The sequence below is a fragment of the Lonchura striata genome, chromosome 4 (genome assembly GCF_050655825.1).
Source record: "Lonchura striata isolate lonStrDom1 chromosome 4, ASM5065582v1, whole genome shotgun sequence".
NCBI classification, from domain to species: Eukaryota; Metazoa; Chordata; class Aves; order Passeriformes; family Estrildidae; genus Lonchura; species Lonchura striata.
Genome location: NC_140706.1, coordinates 59340604 through 59361140, shown reverse-complemented (window position 1 = coordinate 59361140; position 20537 = coordinate 59340604). Strand labels below are relative to the sequence as shown.

Here is a 20537-nt window from a genome sequence, read left to right as displayed (position 1 = left end):
ATAGCAGTTACCTACTAAAATCCATCTGGCAAAACCAGCAGTCTGTAAACTGTGAGTATTGTCTGAAACCTACAGTGTTATCTCAGGTTCCCCACAAGAAGGGATCTGACCCAGAAAGTGCCTGCGCTGCCTCTGCTCAGGGCAGCGGGTCATGTGGAAGAATGCTCCCCTTGTTTTTAACACTTCCTTCCCATCACTTCCCTGTTATCTTAGGAATCCTGCCACGAGCCTCATCACCACAATCAAGGGCATCCCCTCTACTCCACTGAGCTTCATTTCATACTGAGGACGATGAAGGTGACAAGTCACCTCTAATTTACTGGGACTGTTATTCTCTCAATGCAGAACTGTTTGGAGCTGTCACCTGCTCACTCATTTTCTATGTGTTAGAAATAAGGGACAAGGGAGACACTTCTGAAAAACTCATGCAGGTGCTAGTAAAAATCCTGTGGTTAATGGTTGGATTAAATTGTTCCACTGAATTCAACAGGGGATTATATATTCTATATAGAAATGTCTGGAGGTCATGAAACATTTCAGTATATTTCCAAGAAACTTCCAGTATAAAACAACAGTGAAATTTCTGTTTCATCCTTTTAAGTGATAGACAACCTTTCCATAAAGCTTATGAAGAATTTTATAGTTGGAATAAACGGCTAAAAAGTTTGAATGTTAATCTTTGTTCCTCTCTTTAAGCAGAAACAAGGCCTCAGTTTCACAATCTGATAAAATACCACAGCAGCAGTATTCACCTACACAAAAATAAGAGAAAAATCCTGTGATGAGAAGTGCCAAGTCTTAGGAAAAGAAGAAGTGGGCAGGTTCCTGGACCACACATGTTAACACCCCAAAGTCATGTCCCTTTTACTTCAGCATTACATAGAAAGCATTTTTGCACAATACTCATTATTCTCTGTATATGCCAAAATAGGAAAATCTACTCATCAGTCTCTAATATCACAGTGGTAATATCTGTAACACCATGCATATGAGAAGAGGCTCATTTTCATTTATGACATAGGCTTAGACTTGAAGAGCACATATTTACACAAATTAGTGGATACATTTGGCAAAGAAAGGGATCTGGCAGTGGCAGTGCTCCATTACATTCATGTGATTTTCCCCAGCCCATTCACTTCATATGCTACTGTCAGAGTCAGTCACTCACTATTGGTCAGCCACCAATAAAGTTAAGAGGCAAAACCAGAGCAGATGGGCCTCACCTGATGCAAAGTGCCTGCATTCATCCCAGTATTATTATGCAATTCCTACAGATGTCATATCTTAGAAAAACACTTCACATAATTGCCCATATGCAAACACTTGATACATGTATTATTTCACTGTGTCACTAGCTCCCTCCATGAGACTCTGTGTAAAGCCCAATGTAACTTACCATTACACTTCATAGTAAAATATCATTTCTAATCTCACAGAAAGTTATAAGAAGTCCTTAATTTTTACTGCCCCTGTACCCTAAGGTACAGGGCCCTCATTTATTTCTAGACAGGGTAATTAATGTTTCTTTCCAAAAAATTAGAAATTATGACTTTACAGTAAGTTTTCTTTTCAGTTAACCCCACATAAAGCCTGAGGTTCCCTCCTACAGGTAAGTGAAGTAAGCAATGGAGACCAAAGAAACAATCATCAGACAAGAAGGTGCTCTAGCAAAGAGCTGCAAAACTTCAAATGCAAATTTAAATTCCTGCCAGCTGTGCTTATATCCAACTTATTGCTAATTTAGAGAGAATACAGAGAGCATCTTACTCATCTTTAAAATGGTTACAGCTCTCCTCACAGGTGGCTGGCACAGAACTGTCACCACCAGCAGCCACCCTATCACGCTGCAGAAGAGGGTATTATTATCCTCAAGCACAAACTCACCCCACTTCTTTTCCCCAGCTCTGGCACCCTCCCTAACCCACTAAGAACACAATGAAGTCGGCATAAAGATGTCAACAAAGCACATCCAAGCTCATTCAGATCCATGTGCTCCTAAGCAAATATAGAAAGGCTATTTCCACCATGGTGATATCCTGGATAGCAAAAGCCAGGCTGCAATGAATAATTACCATTTTCACTGAGTCTTTATGTGACAAACTGCCCCCATTCTCTGAGCCAGAGGGAGCTCAACCCTTTTTGTTCCTTACAAAACATACTCCTTGGGTTTAAAATGACATTTTTCTTCTAGGAAGCAACTAGCTGTAGTATCCCCAAGTTCTTTCATGTGAATAAAAAAATCTTCATTGATCTGCTCATTTTCACAGGGCTCGTTAGGTTGCTTATACATACAAGAGCTGAATGCATGAAACTTCTCATTCCTTCTTCTGAGGAACGTTTCCTCTATTTTCCACTAAAAGGCAGGCCTCAAGAGACAACAACAAAAATGTAATTCCCAGAACTCACTATAAAAAAAAAAAATCCAGGGATATTTATTTGCCTGTCTTGCAGAAGACAGCCTAGCATTTGCAATTTCTCCTGAAATGACAATCCCAACCTAGGTTAAAAATCAGTGTCTCATCTTTTATAACACCACTGACTTAAGTGACCTATTTTTTCTGTTTATGCATCTGACAGTTTTGAAGAGCTCTTACCTTATTTAAGTTTTAGCATGCCCCTGACAGAGTCTGCACCTTTTTCTTAAACAAAAATCACCTTAAACAAAAATACATGCACACAGTGAGTGAATATGTGCATCCTATTGTGAACGTAATCTACAAATGAAACTAAATTAGTGATCATCAATTACTTTTAACTATTTTTCTAATATTCTACAAACCCCTCACAAATATCTGTGTATTTGCAAAATACCAAATGCAATTGAATTTTCTTTCCAAACTGTATTTAAAACACTATCTCTACCTGCTTTTAGTAATTTTGCAGTGTTTTTAAGCTAAAAAGTGTTTATTAAATTATCCATACACTAAAACTGTGGATAATTGAAAATACCTGAAAACCACAAGCCTAAGCTTCTCATTTCGGGATACTAAATTCCTCCCCAGAAAGACTGCACAAGTCTCCATGTATTTTGCAAGTCAGACAAGAGGTAAAATTTTCTGAAACTACAGTTCAGAAGCCCTGCTGTTCATTCAGATACCTGCTAGGATTTGGTAGGGCAGATGGTCATTTAAGGATGAATATTTGCCCAGATCTATACCCTTAGGCTTCCTACCCTTCTCTCTCCCATGACACTTTTGTTCCTTATGAACATTCCCAATACTCTCTAAACCCCAAGTGCTTTTTTTGGCACTTTGTCCTTCCCCTCCACTTAAACAACACAAGGGTAGGAAGAATATGAAAGGATAGTGTTACTTGGAGCAATTCCACAGTAAAACACAATTGTATCCTGAGCATGCTTTGCACACTATGCAAGATGCAAAATGGGACTTGACACCAGAGCTACATGACAAAGGCATTCTAGTGCTTGCCACTCAGGACAAATACAGACATGAAATCACCTGAAGCATGCCTTTTTCCAGTGGTTATTCCTCCCGTCCCTTTGCTGGTATGCAGGAAAAGTTGTAGTGATCTATTCTGACATTCATGCCCCATTCTTACTTGTGTGTCTTAGTTTTTCCTTTTGCTTTTATGTACACAAACAAGGCTAAAACCCAAAGGTTGCTTCTTACCTACCTGCTTCCTAGAGCCTCTGTTCTAAAATTATTTCCAGTCTTTTTACCAGACTCTACATATAAAATGGCTTGTCCCAAAAATTTGCGTTTTCTTAGAAAGGCTTCCCACAAAAACACTGGACTCATTTTGAAAGTAACATGAACTTAGATCTTCAAAGCATCACTCTCACTTCAGGTAAGAAATCAAAACACACATCTCCAGTACCCTTCCATTAAACTACTATCTTCAGCATCTTCTTTTCAGACAGTCCTTAACATGAGAGCTATTCTCTCAAAGAAAAACAGCTTCTTTCCACCTCCCCAGCTCAACTCCACCACTGCCCAAAACCCAGCCAGACTCACCAGCAGTCTGAGATCAGCAGCCCTTTCTGAACATTTCCCCATCTCCTCCACGCAATACCCTAAAGAAGGCAGGCAATAATAGCATTGCCTGCAACATTGTTACTATTTGAGAGAAATGCAGTAATTTATGTCAACTTTTCAAAATTTCAGACAGATAATTGTACCCCTTAGGTAATCTCTTCCTGAAATTATTCAGACAGAGTGAACCCTACCTTCCTGCAACATCACCTTTTCGGTGTCCAGTCAGAGGCTATCTCATAGTACTTACTTTTGCAGATATCTCTTTCTTTTCTCTCCCAACCCTGACCATTGTACATCCCAAATCAGATCATCAGAATTTTTCTCTGAGGGACCTTCTACTACCTCGCTCCTGCTGTGCACACGGTGGTTAGTTTATTAACTGTGTAAGCAGTTAATAGAGAAATCTATCATTGAACCTTCCTGCTGACTACAGAGGCATTAGCAAACTCCACAAAGCACAGCAATTCTTTTCTGGAGAGTATCCATTATTCACAGTCACCCTCCATAAAAAGCCTTTATGCTCTTCCTGAATATTTGCAGCACATTGGGGACCTGCTGGACACAGCCCACTGGATAATTGGCAGCAGGGCTGCTTTTAGCTGGTTTCATTCTCCAGCAGCGTCATGTACCATTGCTGGCGATATCACCATTTGAGAGAAGCATGGGAATTATTCTAAAAACTCATTTTACTGTCTGCTTTAACATTATTTTTCTACTGTCAAATTTAGAAGTGCCTACACATCAAGATTTAGAGACCACCCTGCAAAAAAGCCTTTTTCTGCCTGTATCTTCCATAGAGGATACGTTCATGAGCTCTACTGTGAGCCATTGAAGGTTTTAAAAACAACAGAGCTGAAGTCTTTTATGGGAAAACAGTACAAGTCAAATGCTGAATGTAAATGCTATTTGCAGATGCTCTCTGTGCTCACAAGGTGAGCCAAGCAGAATAATGCAAGCAAATAATTATCCTCTGAAGAAAACAGAGAATGTGAAGAACAGTGGTTAACAAATTAATGGAAGTCCTGCCAACATTTCAGATCTGGAAGTTTAGCTCTTCCGCCTCACACCTGCTGTGAAGCCCTGGTGCAGTTCTCCAGCCCCTCATTTAACACGCTCTTCCCTTGAGCTCTGGTTACATTCCTTGAGCCTACACAGCACAGCTGAATTTTCTCCCACAGCCCCCTCTGACCACTTCACCCTCCCTCTCCCAAGGTCAAATGCTATGTGTCCAAGCTCCCACAGCACCACATTCAAGCCCCTGATCTGAAAGAGACTGCACAGCTTTACATGCATGTAATTAGCCTCTCTGAAATTATTCCTGCTTGCATCCCCTCAACCCTACCAGCTCAGGTTTGTAAGCTACAAACACCAACCTGACTAGCTCACATTTGAGTAACTATATCCTCAAAGCACTTTTAGTGCTGCAATCACAGTACTGGGCAGCATCTCCTCTGTCTTTGCACCAGGACTCCATTCCCAGCAGCAAAGAGATGGCAGCACAGGGTGATGGAAATCCATCATCCATGCCCTGCATATGGTCTCAGTCCTGATCAGTCCTGATTCATGGATGCTGCCAGGGGAAGCCAAGAGTGACCAATGCTTAACGGCCCTTCACTCTTGCCTGGCTCCTATTTCCCCAGTCCTGCTTCTCTCCCAAAGCACAGTGCAGTGGGACAGAGAGGGAGAGGAGCAGCAGCATCCTGTGGATGTCTGAAATGGAAAAAAAAGCAACACAAGTTATAACTACAGAATGGACACTGTCTAGCAGATTACATAACAGTCAGTCAAGTACATTTCAGCAGTAGTACATTCTTTTGGCAATCTGACAGCTTTAAAAGGAATAATATGAGTTCACCTGTGATGAACGCAAGACCTTCAAAGTAAGAGAAGAGGCTCTGGAAAGCATCTTGCATTTCATAGTCCTGTAGCATACTGGAGACAAACAACTGCTGATCCTTGTGCCGAATCCAAGTCATACTGCTGCCACTACAGAGAACATCACACAGCTGCAACCATGCACCACTTTTGAGAGCTGCACTAAATGTCTCAGACTTAAGCATATTCATGAAGGAAGGTATTTGAGAAATGTGAGAATATTTTGGATAAATTAATTGTTGTTTGTAAATACAGCAAACATGAATCACTGAATTAATGAAACCCTTTTAACTTCTGAAAAACAGGTCTCTTCAAACAGCAGTACTGGTACAGCTGCTTTTATAACTCAGTTATATCCAGAGGCAGCAAACTGAGCAGGATCCCCAGCAAGGGAGAGGGCAGAGACACATCTGTAGTACAGAGTCCATACACAACACTGCTTCAAGTCAAATAACCACTCACATATACAGCTATTCTGGATATTTTCAGCAGGACATAACTGTAAGAAGTCTCAACACTGTCATCTTTTGGGAGACCAAGAAAAGCACCAACAACTTAACGTAGCAGACCTTCCTTCTGTTTAATTAAATGCTTTATTAGAAAAACTATGTACTTATTTATGATTCATATTTAAAAAGTCCAATAATACAGCTGAGTTGTGAATTCAAGTCAAGAATGGGAATCTTGGTTTTGTGTTTTCCTATGTCAGCTTAACAGCTTCATTAGCTCTACTCACAATGTTAAATACTCTCAAAATGAGAATTAAATCAGCCTTTTGTAACATTCAGAGTAGTGGATGAGGTTTTTTTTCACTCAGTTAATTGGACAGTTCTTTCCAATGTAACAAAAGGACACCTATATAATCACTGTGCTTACTAAACTAACTGTTACACTAAAGAGGTTAAAAAAGGCCATCAGGCACACTTGTTTGCTTTTAGAATTGGTTGTAGTCTGTTTCTTGCAATCACAAAAAGGCCTTGTGAGAAAAATAAGGGTCATAGTGCACTGGTCCTAAAATCGTGATTTCACACTTGACTAAAATCCATGTTTTCACAGTCCAAACTCACAAGTGCTTTGGGAAATATAAACCTCCAGTTTGCAGAGGAGAAGTGAGAAGGACTGGGCCTTATCTTCCCAGTGAAAATTGCTCCACAGCCACCAGTGATAACACTCACTTCTGCTAGACTTCTTACTGGAACAAGTGCTTTAATTGAAATTGAAGACTATTTTAAAGGGAAAAAACCTCCCCATTTCCTCTCTAGTTGTGTTTTCAGTATAAAGTACATCAACCTTTGTTTCCAACTGGCTCAGAACAGTTTGATTACTCAGAGAATGCTTTACCTTCTCCTTGGTATAAACCAGAGGGTAGAAAATTACCTTATGCATTTCTTCTTATTGTCTTCTTATAAATGCCAAATATTTACTTACCTCTGTACCATCCACCCTCAGCTTAGGTTAACCTATTAAAAACCAAGAGAAATGGCCAGAAAATTTAAAGTAAAAAAACTTCAGTACATCAAAAACCTGATACATAGGATCTGCGTGTTTTATTTTTCAGTTATGACTCATATTTCTTCCCAGGTAGCATTGGTTATATAAATACTTGAAGAAAATGAAGGAACACACCTGGAATAACAATCAAACCTATGAAGCAAAAGTAAAAAGATCTTCTGTTGATCGGAAGGTAGTTAAATGCAACATGTGCTTTACAGCCTAGGCTGTGAATGAAATCTAGCACTAGGCTTCTCCTAGACTAACCCATGAACTCTCATGCCAACATCATCCCTTCAGGAGCCCACCATCACACAGAGCTTGCTAAGCCTCACCCTCATGGAGAGCTTTTCATTCTTTGTCAACAGGAAAGATGCTTTTTCTTCAGGAAAGATGCTTGGTGGCAGGAGAGTTTGGATACTGCACAGAATTTAATACAACTTCACTAAAGGAAATTAAGCCAGTTTGGTGCTCCTGAGACTGATCTGGCAATCCTGAGAGGTATGAAGAAGGTTACAGCACAGCAAACTTCACACTGTTACATCTTTCCTTTCCTAGCACCACTGTGTGCCTCATCCAAGCTCTACCCATGGCCAAGCTCTCTGCTCTTAAACATTTATATAAGGAATTGTGAAAACAGATCATCTCAATCTGTCTTTTTCCTTTGTCTTTTTCAGAGATGTGCTAGCAGGACCTTTATGAAACACCAATCATGCTAGCATTTCTCATGGGGTGTTTTCTCAAAAAGTCCCTCTAGGCAATGTTTTCCCTGCTGAAAGGGATTATTTCTGTAAGGTGCAAAAGTTGGTTTATGTAGCAAATCATCTGTCACACCCACATAAAACTGCATCATTACAGGGGATCTGAGAGTATGCAGATGAAGAGGTAATACTGCAGTCAACAAAAGATATCAAGAAAAGCAGTGAAGCTCACTCCAAGATACTGCTAGTGATTCTGCATTAGAAATTAAAAGTTTTATAATGACGTGTACTGACCAACAACTTAATTTGCAGAAAAGATACCAGGAGAAACACAATATATATATTATATGCAAAATACATGCTTAGCTTGCAAAAGCTAAGCAGTTTCAGTAATGGCTGGTACACAGCGGGATAGGTATCACTTCCAAGTCCAGGGGGGACTGGGAAATCTGGCATCTAAATACTAGGCAGCTTATGGCAAATAGTAACTAATAAGAATGACAGGCTGAAGTTTTTAATAATATCCTTTTTCCACAGGAATACTAAACCTCTTCTTCAGATGTGGAGCATTATTTATTGCTCTTTAAGTGAGGAAAAGGAAAGGAAGGAAGTGGGAAAAAACTGCACACATCTCTCATTCTGACTGGGCTCCAAAAAGTGTAAATAATTCTCTATTTATTTCAATAAGTTTCTTTTGAGATCCCCACTGTACTCTGGCAAATACACATATAGTGGCTTACTAAAGCATCAGCTCATATACTTAGAAACACAGCCCTGTGTCTGTTTTCTATCACCTGCATGACCAGATCATTACACTAATGCCCAGTTCATGTCAACCAGCTTCCAAAACACAGGTCTGTGTCCATGAAACTCCTTAGTACTCCTCAATTGCTTGTGGTTATTATTCAAGAGTAAAATAGTGGAAACACTGCAATTACTCACTCAAAGCAGGAGCACTTTGTGGGTAGCTGCATAGACTTTTAATGGATTTCATTCTGCAGTCCAAGCAGTAAAAGAGAAAAGTTCTCATTGGCTCAACTTCTGTGCTGCAAGCCTGCTGGAAAGGATGTCCCTATATCATTAGAAGTTAATTTAGCTGCTTCTGTTAGTATTCAACTCCTGGACTCCCTTCTGAGGCTGCCAACACAAATACCACCTGTGAAGGCCATTCTCATAAACTTGTTCCATGCAAAGGGATTTGAAATGTCTGTCTCAGCTCATCAGGGAACACATGGCAGCCCAAAAGTTCTAACAATCAACACATACAGGAAGGTTTTTCTTGCCTAGAGTGTCCATGTTAGCACATCTTCACCACACTGATGTGTTCAAATTTGTACAGGATTCGTGTCATTTTCCATACAAAAGCATTTATGCAGTCCACCTGAATCAAGATGAAATCAGTGGACTTGTATGAATGAGGCTAAAAATTATTGCTCAAATAAGTTCTCAATTATTGCAGCAACAACATTAAGTACATACCTTAGCAACATGTAAGGAAAAAAGCGAAGGATTTCTTTTGGGACATTAACTGTGGCCTGTGCAAGGTAACAGAACCAGCTGAACTTTTCCACACCTCAGTTTTCCCTTAACAGTATATGCTAAAATAAAAGCTATGAAGAGAAACTTTAGGTTATGAGTTGATCAAATGTTACTGAATTTCAAGTGTCAGGCTCCAAAACAAAACATCCTCATCTAGTCATTACCCCACATGTTTGCCCTTAAATAAGAGAGACTTAGCACATAGCCTCTGCTGCCCAAATTATTGGAGTGTGAAAAAAGATCATATTTTACAATGGTTAAGGTTCCACATATGCTCCAAAGAAAAAGCATTAACTTTACTTAAAGATTAATCTAGAGGCTGATTTTCACAGAATTTCATCCTATGGCCTCACATATGCTGTGTAGCAGTATTCACATTAGTTGCTTTGCTGCTTTTATTTAGCAAGGAAATATAAAGAGAACCATCTAGAGCAGACCACTGCTGCCTCACTGAATATGACACAAAGCATTGCACACTGCACTGGAGTTCATAAACCACTGACAGGATTAGGAATTTATATCAGTGTCTTTCAGACAATAAGGTGTTAGTAAGGAAACAGTAACAACCATCCAACATAACATCAGGTATGTTTTTTAACCAGCCTGACACCATCCTTACTCCTTCAACTTCATTAATCAATTAAATATACGTTCATTAGCATTCACCAGAAATATACTTTTCATTCAGCAGCCAACAGAGAATACCAAAAGACAGTATCTCCCCTTGCTTCCCTGTCCCAAACCCAAGCATGAGTCAGAAACAGAGAGGAAAGGAGGGAGGGAGAGATGCTGTGAGTATAAAGGGAAATACAGAGCTCAAGACAGCTACAGACTGGAAAAGCAGCTCTGTACCATGTAGCAGCTTCTTACATTTGTAATCCTGCCTATCTATGAAATGCAAGGAAGCACACCAAGGGATGAACTTCAGCATTAGCGAGCTTTTACAAACAAGCCAGTTCCCTGGTCCCAGGAAGAGAAAGGTGGGGGCAGCCCTCTGAACATTTGGACTAGGCAGATGCACTGGCAGCCAAGACCTGAAATTAAGCTGTTGGCCAGTTTACATCTTATTAGAGTGCCTCTCTTTTCCAATCTAACAGCAGGTGTTGGCTGAGACTAATGACACATACAGTTTATACAACACATGGCAGCATACTCGGGAGCTTCAGCTCTGAATGCACACACATGGGTCAATGGTGCTGGCGCTTTCAGTCAGTGCCACGAGGCATTCTTGCTTTGTTCTATTATAAAAATATTTACTGGAACTAATTTCCCACTTTGGATTAATTAAAGATACAGAAGTCTGGGAGCATGTATTTATTTTTCCCAAACAGCTCTGAAAGAGGACTTGGGGCAATACTGACTGCCACACAACAGGGAGACTCATGTGGGATCATCTTTCCATTACCATTGTACATTTTGAGTTTGGTTAAAACAACAAAAATTCCCCGTGGAGCACACAAGTGGAAACACCACAGAAGGTTCACATTTCCCACCTACAAAGCTGTCTCATTTCAGTGAATTCTGAAATTCAGTCACTGGACCTGTTTTCTGAGGTCCAATATAAAAGAGACACATTCTCAGTTTGGCATAGCTTGGCATGGCATCCAGGCTGAGGGTTGTGGGGAGGTGGGTGTCAGAACGCATTGAAAAGGCTGATTATAGAAAAACAAACTTTTACTTTAAACTGAAGATCTACTCAGGCAGCCAGATGCTAGAGGCATGAGGAACAGGGAGGCAACCCTTTAATCTGTTATTTTCCAAGCTTTCAAATGGGAGGGAGACACTGAATCATGTTAGGGAGCAAGGATCATATAAGCCAGCCCTTTATGAATGTTACGGGCACTGGGAGAGGAGAAGGGCACAGTCATGTCACTAGCCAGTGTATTCAGAGGCAAAGGAAGACCAGGGGAAGTGGGAGCCAGAGCTGGATATGAAGAAAGGGAACAGCAGCAATGTAAGAAGGACAAAGACTGCACCTGAGAGCTGTTTTGAAAATTCAGTCAAGTTCAGGGAGCATGAAAGGCTTCAAGCCCTTGGGAATGAAGCATGCAAAGACTTAAACAAATTGGTATAATAGCAGGATACAGCAGCTTGTAGATGTTTTCAGTATGATCACAGCAATGACACAACAGCTACATGCAAATCTGACTAAAAGAGACACTGAATTCCCCTTGCATTGCACTCAAACCTAAAAACCGTCTTCAGAGGGGAACTGTATTTTCAACTGCATAAGCTGGGACAAAACATGGAGCAAGAACTGCCTGATATTGGCACAGACTCCTTGCACAGTGTTTAGTAACATTCCTGTAGTTAATGCTTCATGAAAAACCTTTTTAATTCCTGTAAAAATCTGTAAGACTGCTACTGGGCCAAGCCCAAAGACTTTTTAAAGGAAGAATACAAAGAACAACTAGTGAAAATTCAAGTTAGCATTTTTGATCTGAAAGAAGCAGAAAAGAGGATTAAAGTTGGAATTTGATCACCTCCAAGTTGAGTACCTCAGTGATGGATCTTATTGCTATTTGTCTTGGGCTGAGAACAGAAATTCAGTCCCATGAATTTGATAAAACCTTCCCCACCAACAGAATAATGGGACTAGAAGTACCCTGGTATCAAATAAACTCAGTCTTATCACACCAATCTCTCATGAACAAAATTCCCATGGGTATCTACTGACCAAAGTGTATTACACCTTTAAAAGCACTTAGATAAGCCATTGAAGAAAAAAATGTCTCCACAAGTAAGTTGCTGAAATCTGCAGCAGTAAATTACATAAAAACTTATAGAGATATTAGAAATAGTAGAACTTTCTACTGCACATAAAAGCTAAGACTTATCCTTTGATGACCTTCCCTGTACTTCAGAGATTTCACTGCTTTAGTTGCAGAAGCCTTTTTATATTCATATCATTGAGGAGCCATTAATGTAACACCCAATAAAAGAGCCCAAAGTAGTTTTGATCCTTTCCCTTCACCTTCCACTCCACTGCATTCACAGAGCCATTTAAGGTGTGCTTTTCAATGGATTTTTTTCATGGAGGCTTTTTCTTTGTCTTTTTTTTAAGTTCCATATTCACCACTATCCAGTAACATAAAGTCTTCCTGGTAAATAGCTTGATATCTGGCAAACATCAGTACTGATGCCATGAAAATCCTATTTAACTTCATCCAGTACATTAAGTTTCTAGTGAAATTTCTGAGAATCATCCCTTAATCAAACCCCAACCCCACCTGCTCATTTCTTGTGCCACCTGTATAATTGATTAAATTCTCCCTTTAAAGTTTACAATAGCTTTGTACAGGCAAGAGTTCACCCTACAGCACATGTCCATGCCAAAACTGTTTCTACTTTCCTAGATTAATAACAAATGTTTTGCCTAGAAATGGAAAAATTGAAAAATCATTATCAATGGTTTGGATATTCCTTGCTGTTTTCACACCAAGTCCCTGAATTGGCTTTGTGGATTTTCAAGCCCCATGAAGCCAAGCATGGACTTGGTGCTTCACATCTTTCCCTCAGCAAGACTGAAGGGGCTGCTCTTAAAAATTAAAGCAAAATCTACTGAGAAGCAGTTTAAATAGCTGTGATGTTCATCAATATTTACACAAAAGCTGGTTCTTGTTGCTTCGCAGAGACAAGGATCAGAGTGAATATACTCTGATCTCCCTTGACTGAAAATGCTCTAGGCAGCAAGGAGAGATCACAGTTCCTGTGATGAAATTCTCAAGTACATGTCCCAATTAAGTTTTTGCCCTCCACACAGAAATGTTTTCCACTCCCTTTTAACTTACTAAAAATTCTGATGCTCAATCTTTAATCATATTCAATACTAATACTGAAGGATTTTCCCAGACAGGCTAAGATACAAAATATGTATTTATCATAGTAATTTCTATTTGCATTCATTAGAAGCTTGATTTTAATTTAAAAATGCAACTGCAGTTTATCAAGTTTTCTATTAATGCTATTAAATGGATTTATCGGTCGATGAAATTTTTATGCAAATTGCATTAAATGGGAAGCACTGAATCTGGCAAGACACACAAAGAATAACAAAGAGGGGCTTCTACAAATATGTTAATCAAAAAGGGAAAGAAGTCAAAACAAAAAGATAAAGAAGGCGTACCCACCCCAATAAACAACACTGGTACACTGCTAACAACAGATGAGAACACTGAGGTACTCAACTTCTCGGCCTCAGTCCTCAGGGGCAACCTCTCTTCCCACACCTCTGCAGTGGAGGGACAGCAATAGGGACTGGGGGAGCAAAGTCCCTCCCACTACAAGTAGAGATCAGGTTCATGGCCACTGAGGAACCTGAACGTCATGAGTCTATGGGACCTGATGAGAGGCACCCCAGAGCGCTGAGGGAATTGGCTGATGTAGATGCCAAGACACCCTCCATGCTATTTGAAAATCATGGCAGTCAGGTGAAGTCCCAGATGACAGGAAAAAGGGAAACTTTGTACTCACCTTCAAACAGGGCAGTAAGCAGGACCCTGGGAACTACCAGCCTGTCAGCCTTAGCCCTGTGCCTGGGACTAACATGGAAGAGATCCTCCTGGAAACTATGCTAGGGCATATAGAGGATGGGAAGGTGATTTGAGACACCCAGCACAACTTCACCGAGGGCAGGTCTGCCTGACCAACCCTGTGGCTTTCTGTGATGGAGTGACTCCATCAGTGGGCAAGGGAGGGTTACAGATGTCATTTATCTGGCCTTCTGTAAAGTCCTTAACATGGTTCCCCGTAGCAGCCTTCTCTCTAAATTGGAGATAAATGCATTTGATGGTGGGACTGTTAGTTGAATAAGGAATTGGCTGGATCCAGACAGTAGTGGTCAAGGGCTGAGTCCTAACGGACATCAGTCACAGGAGGTTGAAACTGGATGATCTCCAAGGTCCTTCCAACCCAGATCATTCTATGACTACATTCTGTGATTTTTCCAGAAAGTAATACTTCAAAATATATTATTTTTGTACATCAGAAAACATCTTTCCCTTACAGACAGAACAGTGACCTGTACTTAAGAATGCAGTTGCCACTAACTCACTTTCAGTCAACAACCAATTCAAATGTCACATTTAAGATTGACACTTTTCCACTTCAATCCCCTGTCCCATCCCAGGGCCTGCCTAAGATACTGTGAGCCACTGAGTTACTTAAGCTGAACCATTAAGAGCTTATAAAGATCAGGGAGAGTGAGACAGCAAAACTGCAAAAATGCTCCAAATCTCCCTTCTGTTGATCAAAAAAGCACAGAAAAAGCACTATGTCTCACAAGCTGGCACTGACTTCCTCATCCCGGCTTCAGTCAAGACCATGTCAACTCTGACACAGCTGGAGGAGGTTAACCATAGGAGAGAAGAAAGGAAGAAATGAATTTTCATGAGCTGCATTTAAACAACAGCTTTACTGTTGGACAGGGAACCCTAAATTCTGATTTCTTTCAGCTGCCCACATTTCAAGCTTCAAGAGTTGACCTTCATACTAGCATAATACTAGCTTTCTAAAACACAAAATACTAAAAAAAATTAAGAAAGGAAAATCCAGTATCACTTCCAAGCAGTAGAGATAACACAGATTGATCAGAAATCAGATTTTATTCCTTCACATGGCTTGATTTTAGATTTTTTAGATTTTTTTTCTCCTGTGGAATTAACTAGATTATTGCTATCCAAACACACATCTTCAGTAAACAGAAATGCCATCTTTGCCAGATCCTCAAAGATATTTCAGGGATTTCAGCGCAAATGACAGATGCTAATTTATTGATAAAACATTAAAGGGAAATATTCATGTGTTTGATGATAATAAAGAATCAATGACAATTCACTGACCTTGACTATAACAGCTGTGCATTGCTTTTTCTTCTGTTCTTCACTAGCTCTGTGTGCCTGTAGGCACAGCTTGGCAGAGGCAATTCCCCACTCTCACACTGATCGTTACTGACTTTTAAATTTAATAGCCTTGATGCCAAGGAGATGTACACACACTGACTAAAGCGTATGTGGTACCCATCTCTGCTACTAGCAGGAAACGAGCCTGCTTCAGGAATTCCAAGGCGTTTACTGATGGTTTAGACACAAAATGTTCCTCCTTCTCTTTACTCCCATTATACACAATCACTTGGAGAATGAAGTCTGACAGATCATAAGGTTTCTTTAAAGTTTGGTTCCATTCACATGTCCCTCACTTTCAAAAACACAAACATCATGGCATAATATCTGTTACAGACTGAACAGAAGCCAAGCCCAAATGTTAAGCAGACTGGTGCTCAGGACACCTGCTGAATTTGCACCACAAACTGGATTCTGCTGTTCTCCAATTCACATTAACATGAATATAAGCTATGAACATAAGCTCACTGGTTTGTCTTGTCCTCTCCTAATATAGTTCTTCCACCTTCTATAAATATATATATATATATATATATATATATATATATATATATATATATATATATATACACACACACACACTATGTGCAATTAGAATATCCCTCAGTACAAGTAATCACTGCTACTGCTCTCTGCCTCCTTCCAAACACAACCAACCAACTTGCAAAATAAAAACTATAATCTGATTTGGAACAAAACCTCATTAACTTTCTTCCATTATATTATTGTCTAAAAGAATTACTGTACATCCATAAATTACACAGACTGTACAATCCAGTAGTAAACAAAGAGGTATTTATCCTAAATACAGATCCAACATAACAAAATATGCTTGCCATTTCCTAATATCCCTATGCACTGAAAATTCTTGTTATCAGCGGAGTCCTTTGCTTTTGCTCTCCACAGCAAGAACAACAGGGTTCCCAGAAGGTCATAGTGATTTTCTTGTCACAGTTAATGCAGCAAACCTTTCAATGTAATGGGAAAAAAATAGTTCTGTATATGGCATTGAACCTGGGACATATTTCAGGCACTGACACTTGTGCAGTTTGTTTCGGAAACATTTCAAAAGCTACACCAAGGTGAGCTATTGACTGAATCTAATTTGGACAGGCCCATAAATTTTCCAAACCCATCAGCATACTTTAAGTTACTTCTCTCAGTGCTTTTCCCACCCTACTTTATATTTCTTTATGAATTTGCTTGAGACAAAAGTGGAAAATTCAAATGAGCTTTTCATTATTTCACAAGCTGATACCTAACCTATCTCAAGTATCAGATCAGAATTACCATCTCCATCCAAAAGGGAAGCAGCAAAATCAATAGGATATTTCTGAAGCTATTCCACAGGTCAGTAGTAGATAGACAAGAAGATAATTTGGGCTCTGGGCTGTAGAAAGTTCCATGAAATACAGCATTATGCTACCTCTTAAAAAGTCATGAAGTCTTTGCATGCAAACATCCTAGCAGATATCAAGTACTAGGAAGCAGAGTTATATTCTGGAAACTGAGGATCTGGCCCAAACATTTTACTTTGATGGCTGCTTTTTACACCCTTGATTAAAAATATATATAGTGGAAGATATGCTGTATTTCCCAGAAATTGTTAACTATTTAATATTCAAAGTATCCATAATATCATATAGTTTATGTAAATATACAGTGTGTTATTTGATTAACCTATACTATCTGAGATAACTTTTTGGGAAAACAGCTACCAAGACTGTGAAATAGGTACTTAGAAATTAACTCACTTTGGAAACCATTTCCTCAAGACTGAATACTTTTCTTCATTATGTGCACCATAATGCAAGCTGTAAAGCTCAGCCAAGTGTCATGCCTGTTCCATACAGGAAACAGGGTCAGGTGGGTTTTACATCTCTGAGAACTCCCTGTGAAACTCCATAAAAAACGTATACCATCAGAAATTTAGCAGCCATCAAAAAGATGAGTGTGATGATCATATTTTAGTACCTGCACAGAAGTAATTCACAGATGTCAAAGTTTTTTTTAAGTCACAAACATCTGGAAAATCATTAATACATTAAACTATCATACCCCTGTAGGTGCTAGCAGGAGATCCTTACTATCAAAGAGGCTCAGGCCTGCCCTGACCCAAGAGGAGGAACTATTTAACCCTACTCCTATGGCATTCTAGGGCTAGGCAGCCCTGAAGCATGCTGATGAAAAAAGCTAAATAAATAGGAAAAGATATGAGGGTTAAGGAGCAGTAAATCACCACAACAGAAGCAGCCAGGCACACACCAGTCTGTTCCATATTACACATGGCAATGTATTCAGGCTAGGGTCTTTTTTGGGAAGACACAAAGCAGGGATACTCTGCATAGTAAGCAGAAAAAAAACTTTTTAAAAAAATAGCAGTATCTTTTCAAATACAACTTATTCATCTGCCTCAGTCAAGTCCATCTGACTGATGATTTTTTGCTACTTGAACTTCCTGTGTATTTCTCTCCTTTTAAAATGCAGAAATGAGAAAACCTGACCTGGGAAAGGAAGTTATAGAAATGAGTCTGATGGGGAAACCACATTAACTGCCAGGGCCTGACTCAGTGTAATCAAAATCCCAAATCCAACACTGAGTCAGTAACAGAGATGGAAAAGTTTGGTGCTTTACACTGCAGACAATTCTGCTTGCATTAACTTACTTTTCTCCCTGACCTCCCATCCTATCTCCTTTCACTTACCAAAGGCTTAGTTTCATCTTCATCTTTGAAATAGTAGAGCTGGTCTCCCTTGAGGACAAACCAGCGCGTGTGCCATGTCTTGACAAAGCCCCCCTGCTTCCGCAGCCACCCACACTTGATGGCAACGTGCTGCCCTTGGCTCAGGGCAGGAGTCTCTGAAGAGCCATTGTGTTCTTCCATACTGGGAATAGGCAACTCTCCTGTTGGGCGAACAAGAGGAAAAGGTAAAATTATTACATTATCATCCAGGCAGTAACTCACTCCTTTCAACACAGCTGGAAAAGAAACATGCCTCAACTAAAGAAGTGTGTTAGAAAAGCATTTGCCATCTGCCTGCTTGTTCTCATACTAGCACCCCATCAGCTGAGAGAGCTACTACTCACCTATAAAACACTAAAATAATAATGAACTGCTAAAAAGCGGGCGAGAGGCAAAAATTTTGTTCAACTGCTGTGCAAGACATTTTGACCAGCACTGAAGAAGACATCAGCTGTTTCTTAGGGTGAGTTCTGCTGCATTACAGACAGTAACAAGGAATGAACTTACAGTACTTCCTCAGACTATGGAAATCAGCTGACTACTGGAGGTCCCCATTTAAAAAAAAAAGCTTAGGGCTTTCAGTGAATGTTTAAAAAGCTTCTGCTTCACCAAAGTTTAATCTTACCCCACCAGACAAGAGGGGGGCAGTTTTGTTATTATTGTTGTTACTCCTTTTACTGAAGTTCATTTAAAGGAATGGGGCCAGTAAGATGCAACAATAGTTGCACATCACCTCATACAAGCAACCTCTGATTGAAGTGAGTGTGTGCCTAGACACTTGTTATAGTCATCTGGCAAATCATGAAGAATTTTGGCCCACCTTAAGGCACAATAACTGTGTCAAAACTACAGCTGAATTGTGGAACTAAACTTGACAAAGTTTCATGCAACATTTTGGCCTTCTTAAAACTATACCTTTTAACCATTTCTGGATAGCCATGACTCTTCCTGATGGATTTTGTACATATAATCATGTAGTAATATGCTTAAGCTTCTCAGTCAAAAAACTTTTCCTGATCTCTTATTAAGTCTAGAGCACAAGCAAACAATTTTGAGTTGCAAGTTCTGGCATTTCCAGTTAAAATACAAATCAAACTGAAACCTACATGTACCAAAGAGTTTATACCTAAACAGAATAAAATGTGACTATGACCACAAGCAAAGCAGTGTGCAAAATCAGTCATGAAATTTCACTAAGTGTTTGAAGAACAACATGTTTCTCTTCTTTCCAGACTACCACTGGCAATCTCTTGCCTCATCAGGAGCTTGCACTGCTGTTAGAGCCTGGAAAAGCTGACTTCTTAGATAGCTTTTTGTTTCCAAGTATCAGGTGGGGAAAAGAATGAAATATTCGTGACATTGCAGGCAGCAAACATCTCTTACAACACTTAGAAGCTTCAAAGTTCTCACTTTGGCAAAGTGGGTTAGTGAGTCCAAACCTGGCACTCCTGCTCTGGGTCCCCTACACAGCAACAAGACCTTCACTGAACATCATGAATGGGTATCAGCATTGCCATTGCAAAGGGATGCACTCAGTTTCTAAGGTAGACTAGAAACACAGGTAACACACTCATTTGATGAGACCATCCTTCTGACAATTAATACACAGTGTTACATCGCTATAAAATAAATCACAATAACAGAAGGAATCAATAGATTCCAATCAGAAATGGTTTTCAGCCCTTTTTTTCCTTTGGCTCCTCCTTCCTACTGCTCACACATCCCCTTTGGAACAACTTCTCCAGCTGCCACCTCTGTTGTGTGTTTACAGCTTTTTCTTTTAATACCCACACACAGTCTGTTTTCACATCCCTGGTCTGGGCTGGATCCTGGAGACTGCTTGCCATGAGTACAACTCCTCACTGCCCTGTGCCACTGAGGTTAACAGGCCTCAATACAAGCACAGAGGTTTCAGCAAAGTACAAATTGCAGGATCAAAACTTAATCACTTGGTATTCTTCTCAGAGAAAGGAAATCTTTCTCCTGTCTTTTTAGAGTTCACCTAGAGTCACCCAGAACACTTGTACTGTGAGATTTACTTGAGACAAGTGGCATCACAAAACATACAAACATGTCTGGCTCTCTGCAGAGCAGATCAAGATTTTTTGTGTGCATGTGTGTCTGTGGTTATAATTGCAAGAACAAAAATGAACCTGATGACAAATCCTCAGACTACACTGCCCTCTCACCAAAATGAAATGCACCCAACTCATAACTGGCATCTTCTGAATACGAGCAGCAATCTTTTGGATGCTGCTAGGTTTTGCTTGGACCAACCATAGATGCCAAGAA

At 39.9% G+C, this 20537-nt stretch overlaps 1 protein-coding gene across 9 annotated transcripts in view; it reads right to left on the bottom strand.

Annotated features, from left to right (window-relative positions):
- ARHGAP24 (Rho GTPase activating protein 24) overlaps positions 1 to 20537 on the bottom strand; it is a 197785-nt gene that overhangs the window by 139647 nt on the left and 37601 nt on the right. For 7 of the 9 annotated variants that reach the window (XM_085578196.1, XM_085578194.1, XM_021549220.4 and 4 more), the window contains one exon: positions 18207 to 18406. The exons of 1 other annotated variant lie outside the window; for it this stretch is intronic. In XM_085578196.1, the coding sequence (XP_085434322.1) occupies positions 18207 to 18386 (180 nt within the window). In that variant the 5' untranslated portion in view covers positions 18387 to 18406. Of the gene's footprint in view, positions 1 to 18206; positions 18407 to 18589; positions 18712 to 20537 lie in introns of those variants that run through there. One more of the 9 variants, XM_085578193.1, reaches the window with a different exon arrangement.